The sequence below is a fragment of the Salvia splendens genome, chromosome 5 (genome assembly GCF_004379255.2).
Source record: "Salvia splendens isolate huo1 chromosome 5, SspV2, whole genome shotgun sequence".
Taxonomy (NCBI): Eukaryota; Viridiplantae; Streptophyta; class Magnoliopsida; order Lamiales; family Lamiaceae; genus Salvia; species Salvia splendens.
Window position 1 is genome coordinate 29,818,505 of NC_056036.1, and position 19,687 is coordinate 29,838,191.

Here is a 19,687-nt window from a genome sequence, read left to right on the forward strand (position 1 = left end):
GCCCTTGATTAGAATGGCTCCGAAAATGACTCAAGAGGAATAAGAATGAGTCACTACTTTCATTAAAGGGAAACAGTGATGCATCACTTGCAAATTGCAGGTAAATCAAAAGTTTTAAACGCACGAAAAGAATATCATTGTCAAGGAGCTTAATAGAAAGAAATTTATGAGAATCCAAGTAAGTACTGTCATTAATTTCATCCATTCTAGCTACAAAGGTGTCACTCTGTCATTTCCCGAAGATAATAGAAGCGTTCTCAAAAACACTAGATTCTAGGTCAAGACTCTCGGTGTCGTTACATCAATTAACTGTCCTTGAAGGTCACATCTTCATATTGCTTTTGGCACGTCATAGCGGTCATTCTCATTAAAACATAGTAATAACCCTCTTGGCCTTAACGTGTCATAAGTGTTGTCATATTTGTAACGCGTAGTCGCATTAACATGTTATGCACGATTGCATTCACTTTATTTGATTGCAGGCACAAATTCTCGTCGTTGTAAGGATACATCACCTAACATTTCTTCTTGTCTTGATCTCGTTAGAAACTTCCTTTCGTTTTGTTCTTATCATCCAGGGAAGACAATAGACAATTTCAATAATCCGTCTAGTTTAAAGTATATATTTTCGTTTGTCCCATCACTCGGGAAAGTGATATTGTAGTCGTCAATTTACAACTACGTTCGAGCACGTTCAGCCTAGCATACTTCTTAGGCTCTCTATGTTTTCCAGACGTAGTTCATAGTCTCATACTTCAACGTATATTCGATCGTTGCTTAATTCAAGCTACATATGGGTTCTACGTTTGCAACAAAGTTCAAAATTCCACATTTCACTTTCATATACGATACTTCGTACTTCATCAATCATGAATTATCATCACATAAAACGTCATTTATATGTTGCGCAGTCAAGCATGTTTATCCATATAATCCATTTGGCATTCCATAGCATTTCATCCAGCATATATTAATATTTAAAATAGTAACTCAATCAATCCGTCGCCCATGGAATCACATTTCATAAATCATGCAATTCATGTCCATCTTTATACCACAATCACGTAATTGCAACTACACACGCGTCATAGTTTGCGTTTCATACTTCCAAAATCATATGATTTCAACAAAATATGCATTAGAATTTTCGCCGTTCAAGTATTCAACATATATGTTCTTCAAATTAAATTCGCAGTTCAAACATGTAATAACAAGTCCCCGTCTCAAGCATGCGATTCATTTTCATACTTCAATATTTACCACATTCAACACCTTCAACCACATACTCCCATAGTGTCTCACGTCTCATATGACCACATCATTTTCCAAAAGTCATAGCATTTACTTTAAATTTCCAATAGGCCCAAACTTGCCATTTTCACAAGGAACCATTTTTCCATCGAATTTCAAAAATTTCAGTAATTCATTTCAAAAGTCGTCAAAATATTCTCACCTCTTCTTTCGTGGTTGGGCGTGACGAGTTGTGGTGTTGAGCCTTCGATGTTTAACACTTTAGTCTATCGATACAAGGGTAGACTACAACTCAAAAAGACTCTTGGGTCCAGAGCGGAAAGAAACTGAGGCTCTGATACCAAACTGTCACGACCGCCCCTTAGGGTTAATAAATACGGGCGATCGTGATTAAAAGAATTAAATAGAAGACGAAAAGAATTAGGGTTTCAACACAAGTTGGACCAACAATTAATATCCAAATAAATAACCAAGAGTTTAATATTATCCAACAAGGAATTCAGAATATCCATTACCCCAACAATTAAAGTTGTCGGCCCAAATAAATCATAATTTAAGACACGTCACAGCGGAAACGACCAAGAGAAAGAGTGACGTCATGTGTGAAGACACAACGACACTCAGGGTTCAAAGACATCACTAACATATTTAATTCACTTGCTCAACACCAACACATCCTCGTCGCCGCTCAACCTGCACATAGGGAAAACACATGCAGGGCTGAGTACTATAAGAATACTCAATGGGCTCATGCCGAAAACATTTTCAATAAAAGTTGCCAATTTATCATGCCATACTTAAGTAACCGTCGGGGTTTAGCTTTAGAAAGGCCCGAGGCACTAAAATCATTTTCCCATAGTAAAAGTCGACTGATCAGTCATTTTCCCATAGACGTTAGCCATATCTGCCAATACATGACTTGGAATGTGGCCACAAACCAAGCCACTAGACCGGCCAGCCCGTACGCTAGCACACGATCTACCATAGGTGTACACTAGTCCAAGTAGGGTTTGCGGCCCTACGAGGACCCGAATTCGATTTATATAACAATGGCACATAGCCATATCAGATAGGCACGTTAAAAATCAAATCACGGCATGATAAATACAGTTTCATTTCCATCGATAAAAATATTTAGGACGTTGTCCTTATTTAAAAGAAAGCCCACCTCGAGTGTTTAATCCGAAACTATTTTCTTTCCTTTGCGTTCACGATTCCCTTGCGAGATATCACCTTTAGAATTAAAATAACACATAAATCAACACACTTTCAAATTAAATAAATAAGATGCATGCATCCTAAGCGAAGTTATTTATCTCGTTTTATCTCGGTTTTCGATTATTCGGCGGCCGCTTACGCCCCTGATTCCTCCGTTGGCTCCTCGTATTTTCCTCAACGATATCGAAATAAAATCCCCAAATTTATAAAAGTGTGTAATTAAATTATCACAACCATTTTCCTCGAACTATATTTATTTCGGACTTAGGATATAATAATTCATTCGCTGAAATATTCTGGAATTAATTAAATAATTCTCCACAATTAATTTAATTATCAATTCAAAGATTTATTTACTTATTGGCCCAACTAGAATACTCCCGTCCTTATATTTTTCCTTAAGCAAGATAAAAGGCCCAATCCCCTTTTTTTTAAAACTAAGGCCCAGATCTTTTTTTTTTTTATCAAAAGGCCCAAAGGAAAAGAAAAACCTCTCCCCACCTAAGTCTAACACCCTCTCTCTCTCTACCCCTCTTCTTCTCGCTTGACGGAAAAGGATACGCAGAAGCTCGTCGCTTGAAGGAATCCGGTCTGGCGTCGCCTTCCACCTCCGCCGTCGGCCGCTGCTCTTCGCACGCCGTCGCTGCTGTGCGGTTCAGCCGTCGCTTCCATTTTGCGTCGCTGCTGCTCGTCGGGGAGCTGCTGTCGCCGTCGTCGCGCCGCCGCGAGGGGCTGCTGCCGCCGTCGCTGCCGGGAGGCGCTGCCTCCGGTCAGCCTCCGAATAGCCCCGATTTGCTCCGAAACTAACCCGTTCAGCCCCGAAACGACTCGAACAACTACCGCGCCGCCCCGATTAACTCCGAAAGGTAAATTCTCATTCAAAGTATGTTTATTTTCGTTCTTAGTTTGATTCGCAGCAAGGGGAGTAAAGTTCGATTGATTTTGGATTGCTTAATTGCTATGGATTGGTTCTTTGTTTGGGAGATTAATGCGGCGTATATGATATGAATGCAGAATGCGAAAATTCCTATTTCAAATCTGAGTATGAATTTACCTCTGTGAATGAGAAATCAAGAACGGCGAGGATTTGAAAAGAACGGTTCTTGAAGCTGGAGAATTTGGTTACTGCCAATAGCACAAATTTGATGTTAGATTCTGAAGCAGGAGAAAAATTTAGATACCAACGATAGAACATAGTTTACCTTGGATAGAAGTTGAAGAAGACGGATTGACTGCAGAGAACGATTGAGGGAAGGAATAACTGATATAGGATTTAATATAGTGGGAAGGGGGTTGGGGATATGGGAGAGATTTGTGGGGGGGGATGGAGGATGGTTTCAACGTAGGATTAGGAGAATAATTTCGAATTCTTCCTCCTTTTTAATAGACGTGATTTGGCTGAAATTATATTTGTTTTTGGTATTTTATTTGCAGATTACGGAAGAGGAATATCTTTTCACGGAGGAGGAAAATCTGCGCATAATCTTTAATTAAAATTGGAACCAAGGATATTTTATTTTAATTAGTTTAGTTTAATTCACCGCCCATTGTATTTTATTTTAAATCGCGCAGTCCGCAATTTATTTATCGCGGACTGGACTTTTATATTAATTATTTAATTTATCGGATCCAACACGGAATTGAGTCCAATAAATATATTCCTCACGGAAAGGAATTATCTATACGCATAATCATTTATTTCACAAATATCTCGTCCAACAACAATTAATTCGCCATCAATTAAGTCACGGACTTTGCAAAAAAAATAATAGCATTAATTACAAGTACTTTAGGGTTCTCAAATTAGGTTTAGAAAAACGGGGCGTTACATCTTCACTATTATTGGATATTTGTTAATTTGTTTTGGTTGTGGTGTACCAAGAAATGAATTTAGGTTAGCTAATTAGCTTGCTCTTAACCTAATTCAATCATTTCGTTATGATGTACTATGTCAATGCCTCGATTATGAAGATGCTAATGAGGATGAACGTGTGGGCTATCCTAACTTCATAATCCGGTGTCGGGTGAGTGACTTTTGTTACACCCTTGTATTTTAGATTGTTATCTTAAATATGTTGTCTTTTTTTTTGGGCTTGATCGTTTTCGGGTCACCCAAATGTATGTTGCTCTACTTTTCTTTTTGCTAGGCATAGAGATAGATTTATTAATTTTATATTGACAAATTATAACTATGTTGTTGATATATGAGCTAAAAAGGTTTATTGCTCAGTCTAAAACCTGTTAAAGTTGGCCTATGTGAGGATTGTGCGTTCGAAAATATAAAAGAGTGAGTTTCTCGAGTGGAAGCATAAAGAAACAAAAGTTGGAGTTTATCCATAGTGATCCATGAGGACCAACACTTGTGAAATCCTAAGCAGGCTTTGAGAGTTTTATATGACATTCATCGACGACTCCACTCGAAAGGTATGAGTTCATTTTTCGAAGAATAAATCTGAAAATGAAATTCGCATGGAGAACACTGTAAGTGGAACTCCATAGTAGAATGGAATTACAGAGCGCATGAACAGAACGTTGCTTGAACGAGCAAGATGTATGAGGTTGAAATGTGGGTTACTAGAGAATTTTTTGGTAGATGTCAACACTGCATTCCTTATCAATAAAGTTCCATCAGTTCCATTGGAGTTTCAGACACCTGAGATGGTTCAGAAGGAAAAAGAGCTAAATTTATATTTCCAATGCATCATTGGTTGTGTTGCTTATGCTCATGTTAGTTTTGTTGAGAGAAGTAAGTTGGATGTCACATCTATTATTGGTTGTGGAGGTGATGAGTTTGGTCATAGATTCCAGGATTAGTAGAACCGAAAGGTAATTCGTAGTAGGGATGTGGTTTCAATGTACATGAACTGTACAAAGAGATATTGGAAGAAAATATTTTGAGACTCAAGTGGTCGAGCTAGACATCTCAACTCGAGTGGGAGCAAGGAAAATCTGAATGCTGAAGAGGTGCTTGAAGAAAAACCGAGCATTTTACTGATGCACTTTTTATTAGCACTCTAAATACCTGCAAGTATATAGAGTAGGAATAGTATAGCTAAAGGTCAGTACCGGATATCGATCACGGGGAAAACAATCACAGATTGTGTACCTTCTACTAAGCTTCGTTCACTATTTGGAAAACTGAAAGTTTTGGAGATTTTGAAAACTAAAAACAACTTGAAAGAAAATAAACAACTAATTGCAAATAATTAAAGAGGTAAAATATGAGAGATAGGAGAATTTCAGGGATGTGCGTTCACAATTATGGTTAAACAAATTTCAACTACAATACCTAGCACAGTTTATACTTCGATAGAACGAGTCATATAAGTTTTGCCCATGCGGCACAAGCGTAGATTACTAACACTAGGGTTGTCAATCCTAGATTCGTAACTCCTAAAAGCTCCTAAGACCCTTGAAAAGTCCTCACTCTCAATTAACAGTGTCATTTTAAGGGAAGCTAATTGTAGTGTCTACTAAGTGGATCTATCTCACCAACCTCCTCTCACGATTATGTAGCAAGTTATATGAAATCATCACCGAATGTGTCACTCAAATGTGAAGTATTATAGAACAACTTAGGGAGGAAACGAACTAAAAACAAAACGAATATTAAAGAGAAAACAAATTTGTATAACCAAAGTCGTTACTAACACATCCCTAGAATCCTATGAATTTAGTTACACATAATTGAATAAGCTAAAGACATAGATTATAGGGAAAAAAAGTGAACATAAGAATTAAAGTAATAAAACCCAAAGGTTGAATTCTTGTAGCCTTGATATTCTCTTGATTCCTTCTTCAACCACTTGCACAATGAAGAACTCTCAAATTTATGCTCTACAAAAAGAGGATCCTTAATGAAGAGGTTTGAGGGGATATATATATAGGGGAAAAATCGAGCAGCAACAAATAAGGTAAAAGGTGGCTAAGTTTGGTAAATCTTGGGGAGAAAATAGGTCAATTGTGCGCTGCGTTTTCACAGCGGGCCGCTGCACCTTGGCCAGCGGTCGCTGCACATTGATCCGTAGCCTCTGCCTCGTGGATAGTGGTCGCTACACTATGTTGCAGCTGTGAATAATCCCGTAGCTTCGGAAACTCTTGGAGCGGTCACTACACATTCCCCAGCGGTCACTGGACGTCTTCTTCGTTTTAGGACGTCTTTCTCCGGAGCAGACCGCTACTGGCTCAGCGGTCGTTGGGCCCCAGCGGCCACTGTATGGGTTGCAGCGGACCGCTAGGCGTCTCGAATGTTCCAGATTTCCAACTTTGACTTTTTGCTGTCTTTTTAGGCTCAAATATGCACATTTCTCACAAAACACGTTAAAATACCAAAGTAGACAAAATATGCAAAATATGGAAATGAATTGTGATTTTGACATTAAAAACAAACCAAATAAAGACCTTAAAACATTGCAAAATCCGAGCGTATCAACTCCCCTAAACTTACATTTTTGTTTGTCCTCAAATAAAATAATAAAGACACAAAACAGACGCACGGAATACACAAGGACTAGACATCATAATTGTCTCAAAGTATGAAAAAATAGACTAAGCATAAATTAACGCAATCAAATCAAGCAAGGCTTATTAGTGCATGTAGCACCCCGAAAATTTCGACTTTTGTTTTCTTTCATGTGGTTGTCAATTTTGAATTTCATTCATGGAATTTAATTTCTATGTGTTTGAGTTAACGATGTGAGTTTTAATTTTTGTGAGTTATGTGGAATAATGTACTATATTTTCCAATGTGGGAAATTAATTAAATGAGATCATGCATTTTGTTCTAGCCATTTTATTTAGAATTTTCGGCCCCTTCAAATTAGTGGAATTAATATTTTCTTTTTTTTGGATTTAATTAATTATTTTGGGATATTTATCTAAATTAAATCCAAACCAAATCATCCCTAATTTATTCTACATTATTTTCGACCCTTAGCATATTCCTTGGAGATTTTCGAAAATCCCCTATTAATTAGGAGGATGAATTATTTTTGTAGATTTAATTGTTACCTTGTTTAATTTCCTTCTTGAATTTAAAATACAATTAAATCTAACCATATTTTGTCAAATCCCTCCATATCCTATTTTAATTAGGATTTGACTCTTTCCTTCTTTAAGACCTATAATTTTCACCCCATATACCTATAAATTTCCTTGGGAAATTAATTTATTTGTTACCTATTTTGTGGGAGTTTTTTTCTACAAAAAAATTACCAAATTTAAATCCTATTCCTATTTTATTGGAGGATTTAAATAATTTCCTTGCTACTCCCTAAAGTACACGCCCCCTTTTCTACACATCTATTTTCTTTTAAATTGTCGGATTTATTCATTGACCTCTATTTTATTCCTCCACAATTAAAATTATTTTATTTAAGTGTGGGATTAATCCTAGAATATAAAAAGGGAGGAACCCTAACCCTAGCCCCCATTCACACGTTTTTCCTCCCTCTCCCTCTCTCCCACACGCCTCCCTCCCACTCTTCACCCTCTCCACAAATCCTTCACCAATTCCTTGTTCTTGCATCATTTTGGAGTTGGAAACTCAAGATTCATCGAAGAATCGCATCATTCGTCATTCCTACCGATTGTTTTTACAAGAGAAAGGTATACTTGAATCATCTTTCTCATTCTTACCATTGAATCCATGTGTCTTGATCCCCTCATGCATATAGTGAGTGTAGAAATCGTAGACCTAAAAATTAATCGGTTGGGAATGATGTTTGCATGAGAAAGTATGTGTATGTGCGTGTGTGTATGTGTGTGTGAGTTTGTGGACGATTCATTGGTGAATGCTATGTGTAAATATGAGGTCATGGTTGTGAGGTCATTTTTGAAACATGAATATGTGTTGAAAGTATGAATAGGTATGTGTGTATGAATGATAGACAAACCCTAGTTTGTAAATGTTGAGCATGAAAACTGTGGTGTTCGGACAGTAGGTTCCGACGAGTGTTTGACCGACCAAACAATCTTATGTTGGTACAAATATTTAACTGAGTGAATTGTTAGGTGTCTTCTGTGTTGTGTCAAAATTTCAGCCTCAATTGATGAGAGATGAATTTTTAACGAATTTTTCAATTGAACTGCGCAGTCCTGCCAGAATTTGTGTTCTCGTCCAGTGAGTTTTGTTTTTGATTTGACCGACCTAAAGATGTGATTTTGGTGTGAAATTTTAATTGATTAACCTTGATGTGTCTACTGTATGGTGACCAAATTTTAGGGTCATATGAGGTCGGATGGATTTTTAATGATTTTTACAAAAAGACTGCGTTGTGCTGCCAAATTCTGGTTTTGTTGAAATGAACTTTGTTGACAAGTTTGAGTGAATTACATGATACATATGTGAATAAGGAACGTATCCTATGATGTGGTTGTGTGTTGCACATTGAGTTATGCTTAAGTGTTCGTTTCATTTAAATTGATGAACGTTGGGATGGGCAATATAAGAAAATAATGGAAGGAACGATAAGGCATCCATGACAAATGTATTGATGGAAAGACTGATTCTGTTATGGTGTTGACAAAGATTGTGGTGCGTACGTGGGTACAAAGAGCAAGGTTTGAAATAAAGTTGTGAATTGTGTATAAGCAAGCGAGGTGGGCTTTCTTTTACTAAACTCTTTTACTTTTTCAAAAGTATGATTACGGAGTTATAAGGGTAGTTTAAAGTGTTATGTCATGCCATGTTTGTTTTGATGTTGAGATTGTTGCCTGATGCCTAGTTCGTTTGAGCTTGCTTTGTTAGGCTATAGGGCTATGTGTGAAACGAATTCGGGTCTGAGTATGGCCGCAAACCCTACCAGGCTGTGTACACTGGTGGGATTGGGAGTCGTCCTTGCTAGTCGACCGGTCTCGTGGGCGAATAGTGTGGCCACACTTTCGTCGCACTGGCAATACTATGAAACTGTTTTAGTGATACTCGATGATATTTCTTATTTAAATGTAAAACTCGAGTTCACTGTGGTATGGATGACATAACTGTTATAAAATTTTTTCAGCATGAGCCCACTGAGTATATCAAGTACTCAGCCTTGCATATGTTTTCTCTATGTGCAGGTTGAGCGGGATGTTGCAGCGGATGTTGAGTCGAGCTTTAGGAATTCCCAGATGTGTCGTGTCTTCATACATGGGCGTCATCCTATGACTCTCCTTTGATACTTGTTTTCCGCTGCCTTATTTGAAACTATTTTTTTTTTCAGTCTTCCGCATTACTCTATACAGTTTTATGCCACTAAGTACTTTGTGACATTTATTCGCTGCTTAATCATTTTGTAGACTAAAACACTTTCTCTTGAAGTTAATTGAGTTTTCATATTAAATGTTGTTCTTTATCGTTTCCCTATAGTCACGAGTTCCCCGTCTTTACTATCCTTAGTAAGGGCGGTCGTGACAGTGCACTTTCATTATTAACTCGTGGAACACCTTGAATTCATGCACTCACAAGTGGCAAACTTCCAAAGATGGGAAGTGATTTGTCTCTTACTCTCAAAGTGTATAAGGGTAATGTGTTTAAGCACTCAAATCATGCATCATGCAAAGTTTACCATAGGCTTGCTCAAAGTCTAATCCCTCCTCTACTAGATATGATTAAGCATCAAAAGTCCGAAAGGTCTTTATTTTTTGTTGTAATGTAGGCTCTTTGGTAGGTGAGGAATATTTGGCTAAAAAGTGACTCAAAATAAAATATCCCAAGTAAAGTAAAATTGACTCAACTTTCTAAAAACCCAAGACACTTCTAACACTTTATTTTTTTTCCTCCTTCAACTCACTTTCCAACCCTTTCATTTTTCTTCCTTTTCTTTTCACAACCTTTCTTTCTTTTTCTTTTCTTTTCTTTTCCATAAGCATCCTTTTTAGATCAAGCATACGTTTTGAATTTTTCTATTTCACAACTTGCACTTTTCTATGTTTAAGCACACTACTTATTATAATTTCCTCCTTATCTCTCTAATTCCTTTACAAAAGATAATAAATAATATACTAACCCAAGGAATTGTCCTCTTTTAGTTGGCTTCCAAAGAATAGGCTTAAAGGCTCAAAATTGGCTACAAAGGGAAAAATTTGAGAGGGTCGAAAATTTAGGTATAAAAGTAGTTAAGAAAAGATGGCCTAACATCCTCCTAAATCAACTTAAACAATATGTAGACTTAGACAAACTATGAGCAAGTTCTAGAAACATGTACATGCATGCAGATAAATCACACAAGAAATAATTAAGGCTCAAATCTCATAAGGTATAAGCATGATTCAAGGCGAACAAGCAATTCACTAATTATGCACCTTTTCACCAAACCATCAAATCAAGACGTCAAGCCATACTTAATCAAAGATGAAAAGAACTTCATATTATTGGCAACTCGGTATAATGTGTCCCTAAACATGCGTGTTTCTAAGTTCTTCATGCTGTATTCATGACATGGATTCACATTCGGGTTTTAAAACAAAAACAAAACAAAAACTTAAACTAAAACCCTAAACTCACGGTCCACCACTTTATCCCCCCAAACTAATTTACAACAAAGTGTAAAATAAGTTTGTAGAGTCGGTAGGGACGTGAGTAAACTACTAAAAAGAAAACATACCTTGAAAATTTTTCGCATGGAGGTTGGACGGGGTGAAAATTCGAAAAATTTGAAAAATCGTGGTGGAAAACTGCAATTGGGCAACGGTTGCTGGAAGCTCTCCAGCGGTCGCTGGCGACGAGTCAGAAACTCTTCAGTAAGTGCCCAGCTGGCCACTGCGAGCTCTGCAGCGGTCGCTAGGGAGACTTCAGAACCTGCTAAAATTTTCAATTGACACAAAAATGAAATTAAACGCAAAACTACTCAAAAACTTAAGCAAAAATGAAAATAAATGGCTGGGTTGCTTCCCAACAAGCGCTCTTTTATAGTCATTAGCTTGACTTTATCCCTTTTTATTCCTTGGGCGGTTCTTCTAGTGTCACTTCCTCCTCCATCACCTTGTTCGAGTTATAGTATTTCTTCACACGGTGGCCATTGGCTTGAAACAACGTCCCATCCGGAGCTAACAACTCAACCATCCCACTATCATAGATTTTCTTGATCATGTAAGGACCGGTCCATTTCAACTTCAACTTCCCGGGGAAAAGAGAGAGTCTCGAATTGTGCAACAAAACTACATCCCCCAAGGTGAGCTCTCGTGGACTAATCATCTTATCATGGTAGGCATTCATCCTTTCTTTGTAAGTAGACGAGCTATCGTAGGCTTCCATTCAAAATTCTTCCATCTCGTTGAGAAAGAGGCGCCTTTCTTCACCGGCCTTTTGGAAATCTTGATTCAACTTCTTCACCGCCCAAAAGGACCTATACTCCAACTCAAAAAGCAAATGAAATGATTTACCAAAAACTAATTGATAAGGAGGCATACCTATAGGATATTTGTATGCGGTACGATATGCCCACAACGCATCATCCAAACGAAGTGCCCAATCCTTTCTATTGGTGCTCACTGTTTCTGTAGAACGGACTTGATCTCCCTATTTGCAAGCTTAGTTTGCTCATTGGCTTGAGGGTGGTAAGGCGAGGTGACTCTGTGCTTGACTCCATATTTGTCCAATACGTTGTCTAGCCACCTATTTGTGAAGTGAGATCCTCCATCGCTTATGAGAGCGCGGGGTGTACCAAACCTGCTAAAAATATTTTTCCTCACAACGGCAGTTACAACTTTAGAATCATTAGTTTTGGTAGGAATTGCTTCCACCCATCTAGACACATATTCAACTGCAAGTAAAATATATTGGTACTCCACTGATTTTGGGAATGGTCCCAAAAAATCTATCCCACATACATCAAACAATTCTACCTCAATGATGATGTTCATAGGCATCTCCTTCTTCATGGATATTCCCCATGTGGGTTGGCATTCGTTGCATTGGAGCACAAAACTGGCGGAGTCGGGATAGATGGTTGGCCAATAGAAACCACTTTGTAGGATTTTTGTGGCAGTCCTTTGCACTCCAATGTGTCCCCCGGTTGGCGACGTGTGACATCGTTCAACTATGACTGCCCAATCTTCTTGCGGTACACACCTCCTAAGTATAGTATATGCACATCTTTTAAACAAGTAGGGCTCATCCAAAAAGTAAGATCTTACATCTCTATAAAATTTCTTCCTTTGGTAAGGAGTAAGATCGGGAGGGTGTACCTTGGTTGCTAAATAATTAATAATGTTTGCATACCATGGAAAAGTGGCTTGAGTGAAGAACAGATGCTCGTCGGGGAAGTCCTCATTGATCTCTCGTGATAGATCTTCTCCCTCCACCGGGTGCTCCAACCGAGACAAGTGATCTGCTACTACATTCTTACATCCCTTTCTATCTCTTATCTCCACTGGAAGGCCTCGAGAATGGGCGCGAATAGAGTATGGATCAAGTTATATGGAAGATAACCGAACCAGTTGGATCAGTTAGCAAATGTCGTTGCCACTTGATCAATGTAATCTCGCTCTCACTCGTTTCCTACCAAAGTAATTTATAAACTCCCAATCTCGCACTACTTTAACAGTAAAGCGGCAAGTTCGGGGTCGATCCCACAGAGAAGCTAGTGTATCAAGTGTGTGAGTAATGAACAGGGGGTTGGCTGCTGCCACACTTTAACTTTGAGAGTTTTTAACTACTGATTTTAACTTAGACAGAAAAGTAATTAACTACTTGCCCAAGGAAAATTTAACTACTAGGTCATGTGAATTTCAGACTGGAATGAAAATTAACTACTTAGAACAGTAAGCATAATGGCGGAAATGAAAGCAACTTTGATTAAAACTAAAACTCTGAACAATACAGCGTGAAATTTAAACTAAGCTAACACTTCAGAACTACGAAAAGTAAGTAAACCGAGGAGATCCTCGGCGGGAAACTTAAGAATACGCCGACAGATATCAAGTATTCTACAACGCTTCTTCGATCACCCTTTCTAACTAAACATTACTTTATCTAAGCTATCTAGAGAACTGAACTAACTAGAGAGCTAAACTAAACTAAACTAAACTAAAGACGGAAAGTAAAGGATCGGATTCTTTTAATGTGGTGGCACATCCTCTATTTATAGGCTCGGCACGACCTCCAGCTGGATAACGATCTTGGCAGGGAATATTCGCTCATGCTGAGAGTGAGCGACTCGTTGATTGCTACGTGCTTTCCTTCTAGAATGACGACACTTCTCTGTAATAGATTCATGACTCAGCTCCGTCCTTGCGTCTCACGTAGCAGCACGTGTCCTTTTCTAGAACGTTGTCCTTGATAACAGAATGATGCGCACCATCCAGCTCATTGCCTCGCATGTCCTTCTTCTGGAAGCCAGTGGTCCCCTCCTTGACTGCTTGATTACATCCCTTAATCAACTCCCCCGCTTTCTGGTCTTTTTCGCCTATTGTACTTGCTTGATCAGTTTGGCCTGATTGCCTTGGTCAAGCGGCATTTATGCACATTTAACACTTGTTTTGCGCGATAAAACCGATCAAGTAGCGTACATTTTACCCCTAAACCGATGCATGAAATGAGCCTTATCATCCACATCAAATTCTTGAAGTAGTAAGATCCACCGAATGAGTCGGTTTTGCGTCCTTCTTTGCAAGCAAGTGCCTAATAACTGCATGGTTAGTGTACACAATGGTCTTAGTCCCAACAAGATAAGCTTTGAATTTATCAAAAGAATAAACTATAGCAAGCATCTTCCTTTCTGTGGTCGTATAATTAACTTGTGCAGAATCTAAAGTTCTACTAGCATAATAAATGACTCTGAAAATTTTATCTCTCTTCTGCCCCAAGGGGGAACCAACGGCAATGTCGCTTGCATTACACATGATTTCAAATGGTTGGCTCCAATCGGGGGTGATGAGAATGAGAGCACTCACTAAAGCCTTCTTCAAGTCCTCAAAAGCCTGCAAACAGTCAGAAGTAAAATTAAATTTCACATCTTTTTCAAGTAATTTACAAAGAGGTTTACAGATCTTCGAGAAATCCTTGATGAATCTTCTATAAAACCCCGCATGCCCCAAGAATCTTCTCACGACCTTCTCGTTGGACGGGGGCGATAGTCTCTCAGTGGCTGCAATCTTGGCTCTATCAACTTATATCCCTGCAGAAGACACTTTGTGACCTAGAACTATACCTTCTTTCACCATGAAGTGACAATTCTCCCAATTAAGAACAATGCTAGTTTCTACACATATCTGCAAAACCTTAGCCAAATTGTCAAGACAATGATCATAAGACTTTCCAAAAACAGAAAAGGCAGACTTATGTTGATCCTCGGGAGCAATTGCAATTTGATTATAACCAGAATAACCATCCAAGAAACAGTGGTAATCATATCTCCCTAGTCTATCAAGTATTTGATCAATAAAAGGCAAAGGGAAGTGATCTTTCCTAGTGGATGCATTTAACAACCCGTTGCTACTCTCGTGGCAATCATCTCACCATTCTTCCCAGGCGCTACATTCATCCCCCTTTCTTAGCTACCACTTGTGTATGACTCACTCATTCACTATCCGATATGACATAAATGATTCATGCATCTAGCAACTTGATTACTTTTTTTCTCACTACATCTTGCATGATAGGATTGAGTCTACGTTGGTTTTGCACATGAGGCTTATGCCCTTCTTCAAGTAAAATCATATCCATGCATGTGGTTAGACTAATCCCTTTCAAATCACCAATAGACCTTCCTTTAGCAGACCTATACTTGTTTAGCACACACTCAACACCTTTTCACATTCTTTTTCGCTCAAAGCAGCGGACACGACAAAAGGGTAAGTGTTATCTTGTCCTAGAAATACGTACCTGAGGTGCTCTGTGAGTGGCTTCAATTCTACCTTATGCGGTCCTCGTGGTTTTCCTAATGCCTTCTTCCTCTCTTCCTCTTCTTCGGGGGTGCGTAATGGCAAGAATGCGTTCCCTTTTTGAGGGATTCTTTTGGGAAGGACCTCGAGTTCTGCAATCATAGCACACACATTTGCATCGCAGGTAGATGAATCAGTAGTAGGAGTGAAAGAATTTATGAGAAAAGATTCTAAAGGGTCCTGAGTTTGGTGGTATGTGACTTCCACTTCCCCCACACAATCCGTGACTATTTGGATGACGCTGCACTCTTGATAGCCTTCTGCTCCTTCCTTCCCATAGAATTTCAAAGCATCATAGATGTTGAAGGTGATACTTTCATTATGCATCCGCAATGTTAGCTCCCCCTTCTGTACATCTATCATGGCTCCCCCGGTGGCTAAAAATGATCTCCCAATTATCAAATGCACCTTCTTGTCCTCCTGCATATCCAAAACAACAAAGTCAGCGAGAAAAATGAATTCTCCTACTCTTACCAGAACATCTTCTACAATCCCCCTTGATGTTGTTGTGCTTCTGTCTGCCATCTGCAAAGTGATAGAAGTAGGACGGATGTTGTCAATGTTGAGCTTCCTGTAGAAAGATAAAGGCATTAAATTAATACTTGCTCAAAGATCAACACAATGCTTTACCTTCTACATTATTTCCCAAAACACATGATAAAGTAAAACTCCCTGGGTCTTTGTGTTTGGTAGGCAATCATTTCTGAATTATGGCACTGCAGTTCTCTGTTAAACCCACTGTCTCGTACTTCCCCTACTTTCTCTTTTTAGCGACCACATCCTTCAAGAACTTGGCATAGTTGGACATTTGTTGCAATGCCTCCACTAGGGACTGACTCTCGGGTAGCGGACCGCTGCGAAGTGGTGCAGTGGCCGCTGGCGACGGCTCTGCATCAGCGTCTGAATCGGGCTCGACTGGTTGGGAAGTTTTCGGCTGGCATGAGGTAAGTCGGTTCATGATCTCTTTCTCTCCTTCCCCTTCCTAAATCCGCTGCTTGTGGAGGCTAGTATGTGGTCTCACTGCGTAGCTGCATGACATGACAATTCCCTTTTGGATTCACTCAATTCGTTTTTACTTGATCAAAGTGTCAGTTCGTCAAGTTTGCTCAATTTAAAAACTACTGTTGGATTCACTCAGTCACTCATTTCTCACCAGAGATGTTAGGACTGTTCACTCGATACTATCATAAATTTAATTCCTCGAATCAGATTGCACAAGATAGTTCCTTAAGGTCTTTGTTTCGAGCGTAATGAGGCTTAAGGGTAGTAGTGTATTAGGGTAGGGTCATAGGGGTTCTAAGTTGAAAAATATAAACTGTAAACAAAGAAAAAAAAACACATGAGTCAAGAGACCAAAGATTTACATTGCTTATGTCGCCACTAGATATCTTACTTGCTCAAGTGGCGACTTCTAGCCTTGAATTTTGGCTTTATTTTCTAACTTTCGACTTGCTGGGTCAGGTTACAAATTTTTCCTGCCTTCTTTTCTCAAACCTTTCTCGATAACAACATTTGTTTTTTAACTAAATTTCTTACTTGATCAACCTGACTGACTAACTCGCTCAACCCGGCTACCCTTTTATTTTTACTTTCTATCGTACTACCCCTAACTTTGAAATGACTCATCTCTTGACCTCTTTACCTCACGTGTTTGTAAAAGAAAAAGAAAAAGTGTATGGATATGGGTTCTGACTTCAAAAGAAAGGGTCAAAGTGTATCGGCTCAACTTGGTTAACTAAGGGGTGCCTTACTTGTCGAGGCGGGTTCGTGAAGCGAAAGAAGAAAAGGCTCAAATTGGTTAAGTCCTAATACCGTTAGTCCTTACTACTTGTACAATATTCATCTAAATATTAAAATTCAGCCTCTCGTAAAAATATTTTTCTTTTGTAAAAATAGTAGAAAGTGTTTTACTTTGGCTTATAACTCACATATAGAGGGGCTTCACAGTAAGTTTAAAAATTGAGCATTTCCATCATACTTATGTCGTTCAAACTAATCAAGTTTTTTGCAATCAAGTTTCTACATATAAACATACTGATTTCTTTCTCTAACCCTTCCCAAAATAATCAAGTCTTTCACTTATCCAATTTCATGCATATTGCCTATTTATTACTAACTGAAATTTTGAATTTTCAAAATTTTGACATGTATGACTTTTATTTTCTAGAACTAACCCTCCCCCCTTCCACTGCATATGAACTCGTCCTCGAGGGACTGGATGCAGTGGGAAAAGGGTTAGGTACAGGCAACGGCACAACAGAAACCAAGGAAAACTTCTCACAGTTAGACTAAACACTAGGCTAACTGTGAGACAGTGTCTACAAACAAACATGCCAATAAACACAGAAAAAACAACAATTAAAACAAATAGGAAAAATCGGACAACAACTTTCATAAACATCTCACACTTAGTCCATACACAGGACTAAGTGTGAGAACGGAATCGAAAATCACAATTTACACAAAGAAACCGAGTTAAGGGTGATACTACTGCCTTTGAGATGGTTGAACAGGGGATGTTGTACGCCTTCCTTATTGTCTCCATTTCACAGGCCTTCCTTATTGCCTGCAGGGCGTTTGCGTTCATCGGAGCTCCTTCTCCTTGGTATCTTTTCCCTTATCTCCTTCGCGTGGAGGGGCATGCTGGGCAGCGTCAGTAAGCCACATACCTTGACTGGTATGGTGGCCCTTCTTGGGAGGAGGAAGGATACTCTCTTTCCCCTTCCTCTTGTCTTCTTCCTATGCTCTCACCTGACCGTCCTCCACAGCCTTGCTTGCTTCTATGACTGCCCCGGTCCCTTGGGTCGCTTGTCTCTTCTCATCCACCTGCCGCCTTAAAACCTCAGCTTCCTTCAGCAGTTGATCCGTTGTCCGGGGGCGTGTCCTTCCTGAGACAGAGTCATCCTCCACAGTCGAAAAGAGGTTCCATTCGGCCTCCCTTCGTCGTAGTAGGAGATCACTGGGGAGAGGCAGGGAATCTTTCCTCTCAATATTTACCACTGGGGAGACGGAGTCCAGACGCCTTATGTAAGCCGGGTCTACATATTGGAGTGGACCGATGAATCTGGAAGGCGATAATGGGGTTCTGGTGGTCGGTGGGGAAAGGTTAGGGTTATCTGGGTTGGCTGGTGACAAGGATCTCCGATTACCACTGTTGATACCGGCTCCTGAAGAAGAAGAAGAAGAAGAAGAAGAAGAAGAAGAAGAAGAAGAAGAAGAAGAAGTATTGAGTTGAGTGCTCTGCATTTTTTTTTCTGGTGATGATGTGGGTGATTCCTTGGAGGGGATTTGAACTTAGAGAGAATTAGATGAGGATAGCACGAATGTTCTGAAGGCAGTTGATGAAAAGTGGAATCAGAGAGACCCCTTTTATACTGAAACCCCGACTGTTGAGATCCCTGCCTGTTGAGATCTCTACGACTCTTCGCATACAGACGCGCCTTTTCAGAATGCCAGGTGCAAAGCTTCTCTGATACGCTTCCTCCTTCTCTCAAAGGCGTCCTTTCATTGCGACAGTTGGCGCCGCCTGACACCTCTCTAATGACTGCACACGTCCTATCATCACCTGCCCTAATCAACTCAATCACTGTACCACCAATTAAATTCAAATTTCACTGATCAAGTGGACAATTAAATCCAGATGAAAACTCTCATAATTTCACTTGATCAGTTTCTTTCCTCCACTTCCGAATTTTAATTCTCTAAAAAATAAAAAAAAACAACACACTAAAAACTATTTACACTAACAAGGACTTGACCGGGTTCCCCAGGGATGTCACTTGATCAGCTTTAATAGATTAAGAATTTATTGCTTGATCAAGCAGATTACCCATGAGTACCCGATCACTCCTTTTACCTGCTTACTGTCGAGAGTTAGGCACGAGTAGTGGAATGTCGCCCACCACAAATGCCTCAATTCCTTCTCTGTACGGCTTCACCCTGTGACCATTCACCATGAAGGAAGGCGAGTCTGGATCGCTCCCCTGGAGTTCGATTGCTCCATTCTTTCGGATGACGATAATGGTATAAAGGCCTATCCACCTTGACCTAAGCTTCCTTGGCATCAATTTCAGTATGAATTGGAACAGCAGTACCCTCTGGCCCACCTTGAGTTCCTTCTTGCGAAGGTTCTTATCGTGCCACATCTTAGTCTTTTCCTTGTACCACATGGCAGAGTCATAGGCATCCAGTCGGAGCTCTTCAAGCTCTTGTAGCTGAATTCTCCTCCCTGCAACTCTAGCCTCGGTATTCATATTCATTTCCTTGACTGCCCAGTAAGCTTGATGGTCCACTCCCACCGACAGATGGCACATCTTCCCAAATACCAGCCAGTATGGGGACATTCTGATAGGTG

The 19,687-nt window shown here is 39.5% G+C and overlaps 2 protein-coding genes and 1 long non-coding RNA gene across 3 annotated transcripts; all 3 read right to left on the bottom strand.

Moving 5' to 3' along the window:
• Positions 1 to 1,689: 1,689 nt before the first annotated feature.
• Positions 1,690 to 3,687, bottom strand: LOC121803569. The gene is made up of 3 exons (XR_006051076.1): positions 3,672 to 3,687; positions 3,524 to 3,594; positions 1,690 to 1,944 (listed from the first exon to the last, which is right to left on the bottom strand). It is a non-coding gene; the product is annotated as an uncharacterized LOC121803569 (long non-coding RNA).
• A 7,699-nt stretch (positions 3,688 to 11,386) lies between these two features.
• Positions 11,387 to 11,704, bottom strand: LOC121804077. Its single transcript, XM_042203623.1, has one exon. It carries the CDS (start codon positions 11,702 to 11,704, stop codon positions 11,387 to 11,389), a length of 318 nt encoding a protein of 105 aa, XP_042059557.1.
• A 2,300-nt stretch (positions 11,705 to 14,004) lies between these two features.
• On the bottom strand, positions 14,005 to 16,291 carry LOC121804078. The gene is made up of 5 exons (XM_042203624.1): positions 16,092 to 16,291; positions 15,808 to 15,904; positions 15,275 to 15,753; positions 14,671 to 14,812; positions 14,005 to 14,370 (listed from the first exon to the last, which is right to left on the bottom strand). Exons 1-5 carry the CDS (start codon positions 16,289 to 16,291, stop codon positions 14,005 to 14,007), a joined length of 1,284 nt encoding a protein of 427 aa, XP_042059558.1.
• Between the last annotated feature and the right edge of the window lie 3,396 nt (positions 16,292 to 19,687).